Source organism: Triticum urartu, unplaced genomic scaffold (genome assembly GCF_003073215.2).
Source record: "Triticum urartu cultivar G1812 unplaced genomic scaffold, Tu2.1 TuUngrouped_contig_5676, whole genome shotgun sequence".
Classification (NCBI taxonomy): Eukaryota; Viridiplantae; Streptophyta; class Magnoliopsida; order Poales; family Poaceae; genus Triticum; species Triticum urartu.
In genome coordinates this window covers 1-9,440 of record NW_024116369.1, presented here as the reverse complement: position 1 = coordinate 9,440, position 9,440 = coordinate 1, and the positions used below count along the sequence as shown (strand labels likewise).

At 44.5% G+C, this 9,440-nt stretch overlaps 1 protein-coding gene across 1 annotated transcript; it reads right to left on the bottom strand.

The window, feature by feature from the left end:
• Nucleotides 1-2,744: 2,744 nt before the first annotated feature.
• On the bottom strand, nucleotides 2,745-7,240 carry LOC125529539 (vesicle-associated protein 1-3-like). Its single transcript, XM_048693948.1, has 8 exons — nucleotides 6,863-7,240; nucleotides 6,092-6,162; nucleotides 5,909-5,990; nucleotides 5,684-5,799; nucleotides 5,416-5,571; nucleotides 5,269-5,313; nucleotides 4,010-4,087; nucleotides 2,745-3,108 (listed from the first exon to the last, which is right to left on the bottom strand). The coding sequence occupies exons 1-8, from the start codon at nucleotides 6,918-6,920 to the stop codon at nucleotides 2,998-3,000; spliced, it is 717 nt and encodes a 238-aa protein (XP_048549905.1). The 5' UTR covers nucleotides 6,921-7,240; the 3' UTR covers nucleotides 2,745-2,997.
• Between the last annotated feature and the right edge of the window lie 2,200 nt (nucleotides 7,241-9,440).

The following is a 9,440-nucleotide window of genomic DNA, read 5'->3' as shown; positions in this document are numbered from 1 at the left end:
ACTAATACAAACTCATGTACATTTTACCTGAAATGTATGGATATCATCGCCATATTCATGATTAATTGACAGGTGTACATTACCTAGCTCTCAAATGTGCACTACACATCCGACACAATGGCTCAACGCAAGTATTCAATTCTCCAAAAGTTGAGCAACAATGTTTTATCTATAGTGTTACATGCCGATGTAGAGAAGGCGGAGATGACTAGGAGCACGTGGCGGTCACGGTGACGCCCGTGTGCAACGGCCCTCTGAACAAAGCCACAGAACATCGCACAAGGTGAAGCTGTATGAGAGAGCAGTAAAAGGGGTCGAGGAGGAGGTTGTGGGCGCACAAGGAGAAGATGTACGAGAGGGCATCAAAAGGGGTCAAGGAGGAGGTTGTGTGCATTGGCGAAGCTAGAGGGTAGACAGGGTGGGCCATGGCCCACCCTGGGTTTTTTCCAATAGCTTTATATCATCGCAGAAAAATTTAAAAATATTAAAAATTTATGAAAAGCTCTACCATTGGCCCACCCTAGCCTAATGGGATGGATCCTCTACTGGTCCCGTGTACGGAGACAAAATCAGAGTCAGATAATAGGAGAGCAACTCCAACAACACACAATGCGGTTGCGCAGGCAAGCCCGAGCCGGTGGCTAGGGTTAGCAACGGGCACGCACAAGGGTGGAATGGCAACGAGGCATTGGGATCGATGTTGCAGATTGAGATGGAGCAACACCGGTCGAGAAGAGAATGGGAGATGACCGGCATTGGCTGGAATCAGAGGCAAGGGGCGGGCGACGGCGGCGGTTTGCAGCAGAGAGGAAGAGAGAGGTATCAGGAGATAAGGGTGTTCATGCGTTCTTAATAGTCCATACCGTGTGTGTTGTGAACTGGTGAAGGTGGTGGTATGAAAAAATCCAAAGACTTTAGATGGGCCAAGAAAACCCAAGCGGGAGAGGAGGGGTTGGAAAACCGGTGGAAGGGTGGACGTACATGGGGACTGGGGAGGACAGACAAAGAGGTTGAAAGAAAAATTGACGTAAGACAGAACTCTCAAATCTGCACTGGTCGTCCAACACAATGGTTCGGCACAAGTATGCCATCCACATTAGGACATGATTAAGTAAAAATCTCCGAAAGTTGAGCAACAAAGTTTTATCCGCAGTGTTACTCGACAATGTAGAGGAGGCAGGAATGACCAGGAGCATGTCACGGCGGCGGTGGCCCCCATGTGCAGCGGCCCTCCAAACAGGACACAAAATAGCACGCAAGGAGAAGTTGTGCGAGAGGGCAACAGAAGGGGTCGAGGAGGGGGTTGTGTTGGCGGAGACAACACCGAGGTAAGATAACAGGAGAGCGGCACCAACAACATATGACACGCTCGGGCAGGAAAGCTAGAGTTGGTGGGTATGGTTAGCGGGGGAAGGGTAGGGAGGAATGGCGACGAACACTAGGCATCGATGTTGGAGACCGGGGAGCAACCCAGTTGAGAGCGGGGCGGGAGATAGTTGGGATTGGTTGGAATTAGAGGCACAAGCATATGACGGCAGCCGCGATTTGCAACACACACACACAAAGAGAGAGAGAGAGAGAGAGAGAGAGGACGGTGTGTGTGCATTCTGGCGAGGACATAGGTAGTGGGATGAAGAAAAAGAAAGAATTCAGACGGACCAAGAAAACATAAATGGGAAAGGAAGAGCGAAAAACCGATGGAAGGGTGGGCGGATATAGCACACCTAAAGAGACAAGAGGTTGAAAGAAAAATTAACATAAGATAAACTTTATGTTTTTTTAGATAGTGGAGATAGAAATACCCTGCTGCAATGTAAAATCACACGAAACAAAGGAAATAAATGTGCTTTTGATTAATATATAACCTGAAAATTAACATAGTTTAGATGGCTGGTCTATGTCCAAATTAAGACTCTTCTCCTTTTATATATGGTATAATGCAAAGGCTCATTAGCGCTCTTTATCCTCTCTTTTTTCGGCAGACTCCTTTCTTTCTAGTCTTACCAAGTTATCTAAGATACGGAGAAACTGTTATGGCACATGCGTTCTTTACATATACGGAGAAACCGGTGCATGTCGAAGCCTAAAACCTGGACGCACCACCACCGCGAGACTAACAAGAAGGACGACGACGACGACATGTACGAGGCCGACGGAGAGACGGTCTGCAGGAGAGACAGTGGAGGCGGTTCCGAAGTGACGCAGGTGCGGAACGGCAGCGAAGGGGCCGCGGGAAAGGCACGGTGCCGATGCGATCGCAGCATGTCGACGGTGACCACGGAAGGGGAGTGGCCGGCCATCAGTGCTGCCAGTACACGGAAGGCGGCGACGGCGGAGACCGATGAAACCACCCCCTGCTCTCTCGTCTGGATCGTCGCCACGAGGTGTGCATGCCTTCTACTAGGGTTCGTCGCCGGCATGGTCGCCACGGCGGCGTGGGTGCTCCCCAGGGCCCCTGGGCGTCCGGAACTATACGTCGTTCCTACCTGAAGGTCTCTCATGTTCTATAAGCCTTACTGTAGGATCAGACACATGAATCATGTTATATTCAGACTCATCACCCTGATGAATCGACAGCTTAAACAGACCTTTCCTTCCGCGTACTGAATGGCTTAACTACGTACATACTGTAGTTTCCATGATCAAATATATTCTGGTAAGATGTCAGGAGTTCCATGAAGCTGAAAGATCTGGCAGAAGCAGCAATGAATTCACCAACGGTCACAAGGAAGGTGAGATTAGAATGAATTAAAGGAGTTAGAATAGAATGGCGAACGTGACATAACTTGCAGCTGTTAATAAGAATTATAATTAAAACAAGTCTACTCGATGTGATTAAAATCATGAAAACCACCATGTAATGTACACAAACCAAAGCTTCTAAGCCGTTACAAGTTAGAATAGAACAGGCGCTCCTTTTAGGAGTAAAAACACAAGGGATGTTGTTGGTATCCATCCTTTCCTGGGAATGTAACCTTGTTGGGGACTACTCTTCTCCTATGTCTTCTTGAGGATGAAACCAGCGATGATGCCCAGAATACCAACCACGATCAAGAAGGTGATTGAGAAACCGCCGTTGCTTTTGCTGCTCTCTTTGCGTAGGACATCCTGAAATTAAGAGATTTTATCATTAAATTCTGATAAACTGTGTTCAACTTCGCAGAATCCATTAAATTCTGATAAGCACACAGGCTAAAAGCATATGCATCATCATGCACAATGTAAGTTTGACATTTATCGATCAAACAATGTGTATTGAAAAAAATCCAGCAAATGGAAAATCTGATTATATCAGCAGGGGGTATTTTTGTTATATTTAACTTACCAGAGACCCAGCACAACTTTTAGACTCTATTTACATCTGCCAAAACTATGCACTGCAAATTTGAATTTCATTGTCCATTGATAGGTCATCAGAATTTGAAGCTCATTGTCAATTATTGTTAACTTTAGACAGCTTACATTAAGAAATAAACAACTGATCTATTAGGCATACTAACATAAGGTTCACTCTAAACAACACACAGCTCACAATCACTGCATCTTCTCGTGACAATCTCCAACAAACAACAAATTTGAAAAAAAAAAAACTTATGCCGACAAACACCGTCTTAACTTTATGCTTATGTGTAATTATGAGCATGACACTCGTCAATACATCAATTGATAAATCTGAATAATGCTCAACACATAAGCATTTACTTGGCTTGTATAAAAAACCAATGGTGTGAATAAAGATTTCTTGGTTAGGACGAGCAAGCAAGGTAATGCAGTAGATTATCTCATACATTTCCGCTATTCATGGTAGTGATAAACATAAAGTACAAAGAGGGGAGCATGTCTATAATTTGTTGAACCTCACATCAATAAATAGCTGAGTAACCAACCCCTTGAGTCACCTTTGAGATGGAATGGTTAAGAAACATGTAAATGATGGAAAACTAATTCCAGAATAACACCCAAGAATACAGCATCGGTTCAGAACTGTCACAGTTGTGGAAGCACTTACCAGCTCTTGTCTCAACTTCTGGTTTTGCTGAACAGCAGACATTTTCTCCTCAGTTAGCTTGGAAATCATGGATGTTGCCTAGAAGGAATAACCAACCACAGCCATTTTATCAAAACATAAAATTTCAAAAGCATTTTGAGATAGATTGACAACTAAGTAAGAGATGATGCATTTTGGCTATCTGTTGTCAGCAAACTTTTACAAAGTCAATACATACAGTAGCCAATACCATCAAAGCCACACGATTTCTTTTTCGAATTGGCATACAGTAGCCAATACCATCAAAGCCACATGATTTTTTTTTTCAAATTGGTGTATGTATTAATTAATTAAGAAACAATGTTTGGATTACAATCACGCCAGACCAGTTCCCACGCACAGGCAGGAACTGCCATTGCAACACACCACCGCCGCACTCGACACAACTAACCCTAGCAATTTCATGTGCCACCCAATTATCATCAAGACCACATGATTTTGCTTGCGTATGTGCTACAATTCACCCTATACAGTGCAAGCAGTGAGAAGCTTACAGGAATAGGTAAGGCATATAAATTACAAAGCCATCTCGTCTGAGGGTAAATCAGGAATCCTAGGGGCGCCAAAATTTGGGAAGTAGGATAAAAATGCATCATATGCTACTTGGCATTCTCCTGTTTTCCAAATATTATGGGAAGTAGTAATAACCTAATCTGTTTTTATATTCCCAAGTCAACAGTGATACAAATCATATATACATTACTTAAGAGTTAAAGACTAAGGCTCATGCCAATATCTTATGTTCTAATGGTAGTAATGAACCTGTTACTCAGTCTTGTCACCAATCACCTCATAATAACAGGGAAGGGTGGTACTGGCTGAAGGGGGCACAAAAGCTTTTTTTTCTATTTCACGAACGGATATTTATGATTGGCAGGGCATGCTACCCGGCTAGCAAGATTCACAATCACTTGCAGTCAGGAAGCTAGCGTATGCTTCCAGAGGATTTTAATGCAAGGGCAATTCTGAATGTCTGGACAAGCCATATCTATTCTTTTATCTCCAAAAAAAAATTGAACAATCAGTACCACAGTCCATATACAAATCAGTCAGTTAGTGTAAGATCTAAGTAGGGGCATACAGCATAATACCAACATTGTCAATATACAGTTGACCAGTTGTTCACTCATTCTTACAACTTGCAGCCTTTTTACCTCAGGGTACTGATTAATATCAAATACATAGGAACCATAAAGGTTAGATAAAGAAATAAAGGGTACCTCCGAGGACTTCTCCTTTGATGCTTCACCAGATGATCTAAATACCTGGACAATGGACATTAAATATATTGTAATTTTATCATATAAAAAGCCCCAGGAATTTCATTCAAAACAAAAAAAAACGAAAGAGCTAACTCAGTGACTTACAGATTGTGGCAATGTAGAATTAGGGGTCCCATTTTCCAATGAACGAGCAGAACTCCCTTGTTCTGATTCTTCAGAGAACGGGCTAGGTGAAGATGTTGGCACATAAATTACACGCAGCTTGCATTCATCAACAACCTTCCCTGGCTCTTTGTTGAACTGTCGTCATGAAACCACATGGATGAATGACATGATGATGTGCTAGAAACGAACAAATGCAGCAAGGAGCAAATTGACAGAAATAACACAAATGGAGTGTCAAGGTAGGTACCATTGCTGCACTAATATCTTGAGTTTCTGCGCCATTCTCAGCTGCAACACTTTGAACTAGGAACTTGTCCTTACACTGCAGATCAGGAGGTGCTTCCCTCTGCGCTTGCATTGTAACTAACAACAGAGAAAATGCTCAGGATACTTGTAAATAGAAAACTGAGCAAGTTAAGCAGACTTTCTTTTCACTGAGCTGTTTATCCCTATATAATGGACCGCCAGCTACCTGTAACATCACAAGTCGACCCAGGAAGTACAACGCCAATATTAGGGCGCACACAGTACTGCTTTGGGTTGGTAGTTTTGACCTGCGAACAGTGATGAGGTAATGATTTCCTTGTCCATTAGAACAACTATATGAACAATAAAAACATGAGGCACATAGGATTGAAAATTTACAACTGATTACCTTGAATGCTACATAATGGTCGGTCTTATTTGTGAGTTGCATGGAGCACGAGCTCTGCTTCATCAATTCAACTGTATGTACAAAATAGAAGTTCAGGCACATTTTGATTAAGAAAGACAGTACAAACCTCTAGATATTCAGTGCACAGATACAGTAAACTAACCCAGACAAACATTGAAAGCAAGCAAACTGAATAAACAGAATCATGATCATTGACAGAACAATCTAGCACATAGTGATCCAATTCAAGATCAGCTAACAATGGCCTTAATATCACATCCTAAACACAATGTAAATAATTGACAGGAACATTTCATTTCAAGCAACTCCGTAATGCCAGATCAATGTAGCGATGACATACATATTTGTTAGCGAGATCCCAAATTCCTGGAATATCAAATGATTATCATAATCATGTTTCCACAGAATGTACATTCGAAGCATGCCCTCGATACAGGGTGGGATTCCATGTGCATCAGGAAGCACATAAGACATAAATAACTGAAATCCCACAAGAAAAAAACGCCATGCAGTTACTGCCGGTTTGCAGAGAGCACGCAATGGTCCAAGATCCTGAGTTCGCATCTAAAAGAGCACTAGACAAAGCAAACTGATCAGACAGACGGATCCGATAGGCAAGGACCAATGACCTCGTCTCCATCCTAAGATCCCAGCTTTGACCAGGATCCATTGGACGGGACAGACACAGCAATAACTACGCGACGCGATTCTAGGAATTCGATCTGGAGACAAGATCTGGGGACAACTTACAGGGAAATGCCAGCTCCGAGGGCTGGATCTCGAGGAAACTGGCGCTTCCGGCGCTCATGGTGGCTTCCTCGCAAACAAATCAAGAACTCGAACCACCAAAAAAATTCGCAGCGGAGAGAGAATTATCTCTGGCTTCCCACGGATTCAATCCGGAAGACAAGAACGAGGACGCCCACCAATCGATTGGAACAAGAGGTGGGGGAATCCCGGGGCGGAAAAGTGCGAAAAATTAGGAATTTATTGGTCGCGCTCGCTCTCTTGTCCTCCTACTGTCTCGGGCATAAAAAGGTTGCACGGAAATGGTTTTAAAAATGGAATATTGTATTGAACGGATGAACTGTGATCGTTAGGAGCCTGCGGGTAAATGACTATGGTGCCCTCCGATGGTAGTGCTAGTTGTCCTCTGAGGGGCTGGGTCGGTGAGGGGTACGGATGGTATTGCAGCTGAGCTGTGGGAGGCCGTGACGTGGCGCTTTAATGGGCATGCGCAGCTGGCTCTTTGCCAAAATCGATTTATTACCCATTTACTGTTTACCATTTCCGTACCCGTCGACGCTCAAAAGTGACACGATCTCCTTGAGCCCGTAAAAGATTAAGCCCCGAGAGGATCAAATTGAAAACGAGACTCCAACGCGAAAGTTAGGAGAAACTTAAAGGAGCATGTGTTTGAGCTAAGTTTTAGGTTGCAATATGTAAGAGCATCTACAGCTGAATATCCCAAACGTGTCTTAAATATTCGGGTAGATGGTCCGGTCATTGACCGGTCATGAAAATGCGACTCAGATGGGTTTTCTAAACGGGCTTCAGATATCCGAGCTGACTAGCACCCATAATATCCACTTCAAATATGTAGCAGATATAGGACCGTTCGTCAATGACATCTTACATGGGCATTGTAACTGGACGCCGCGACTAGTCCGGTGCTATTGACAAGGACGCCATAGCAAGAGGCCATGCATGATGGTGTCTTCTGTATACCTGCCACCGGCATTCACTTGCTAGGACGACGCGAGACTGCCGAAGCGTCCCAATCTGGGATTTTGGTGGTGTCGTTGCCTTCCTCCCTCGTTAATGACCTTACCCCGTTCGTAACACTGCTGTGATTGCGGAAAGTGAAGGTGGCAACACATGATGACTTGGATTGGTGGTGCTTTTTGAGTACTTGGTTTCGAGCTCCGGGGTTAATACCCTAGGTCTGACCCTAACTGGTTATACCTGGCAATGGCGGTCTTTGTGTCGTTACCTTGTTAAAGGCATTGCTTGGAATTTGCTCGGACATAATCTTCAGAGTGAAAACCCATGATCTGACATTTAATGGTCGGATCTGGTGACGGCGACGCTTGTGCGTGGCGTCACTTGAAGAACCTTTCTCGTAGTCCTTGTGTTATGAAGAGATGGTTGGTGCTAATGGTTAGTTTTCTTTCTTCACCTATGCATGGCTTCGGTCTTGTATGACTTTGTTTTTTCTAGTGTGATTCTTCGTGTGTGTGTGTGTTAGTGTTGGTTGTGTGCATCATAGTTATGCAGAGGCCGGGTGTGTTCTCATTGTGTTTTGTATCCCCTTGATACTACATTATAAGTCAATAAAAACACCCTTTGTCGAAAAAAGGACCGTTAGGGCATGCGCGAGCGCGTCCATCATGTCAGACCCAACAACGCCCCCCCACCATAATTTGCACCAAATCCACCCCCTCGCCCTACCGGATCCATTTGCTCTCACCTCTCTTCTTCCTCCTCCGTGGTGTCCGGCTCGCAGCTCCGCCGCCGCGCGTGCTCCGTAGCCGTTCCGAGCCTCTGTGGCGCCAACGCCAGCACAACACTCCTCTATCCCGTCTCGCAGCCGGGGAAGTCGTCGCCGGCCCGCACGCCAGCACGGTACGTCTGGGAACTCTCACCCCCCCTTGCGCTCTATGTGTTCGACACATTGTTCGACCTGCTTTTTTGTGATTTTTCAGCGAAAACGACAAATTATGATGCTTCGTCGGACAAGGAGTATGGATCGACATAGCTTGATTAAATCATTCAAGATGAGTTCTTTGATTCGTCGGACTCGGACGAATAAGTGGACATGACCATGCTCATGAGTATGCAAGAGGAAATGGACCGGCAGATGGAGCATGTTCTCAATTTCAAGGGCTTGGTCAAGGAGAGAAGATTGATCAATCGGGGTAGGGTGTCCAGAGCATCGCTATTGCAGAAGGACTACTTTGGTCCAAACCCAATTTTCTCGGATGATCCATGATTTCGTTGTCGTTGTGACATGCGGAAACCATTGTTTTGCGCATTGTGCAGGGAGTGGAGGCACAAATGACTACTTCAAGCTCACATGGTCTTATTGTGGCCAATTATCTTTTTGTGCTAAGCAAAAATGCACGGCTGCTTTTGAGGATGCTTGCACTTGGTACTGCCGCAGATGCCGTCGGTGAGATGGTTAGGATGGGGAGGAGCACATGCCTGAAAACTATTGTCAAGTTTGCTAGTGTTGTAGTGCAGGTATTTGGAGCAAAGTATTTGAGAGAACCAAATGTGTAGGACACATAGAAGTTATTGGGTATTAGGGAGGCCAGAGGGTTTTCAG

Excerpts from the sequence above, each read along its gene's own strand:
- LOC125529539 (XM_048693948.1), bottom strand. The coding sequence starts at position 6,920 with ATGAGCGCCGGAAGCGCCAGTTTCCTCGAGATCCAGCCCTCGGAGCTG. Across the intron at positions 5,800-5,908 it reads GTCGACTTGTGATGTTACAG|TTACAATGCAAGCGCAGAGG; the intron begins GTAGCTGGCGGT and ends CTCTGTTGTTAG. Across the intron at positions 4,088-5,268 it reads CAAAGGAGAAGTCCTCGGAG|GCAACATCCATGATTTCCAA; the intron begins GTACCCTTTATT and ends TATTCCTTCTAG.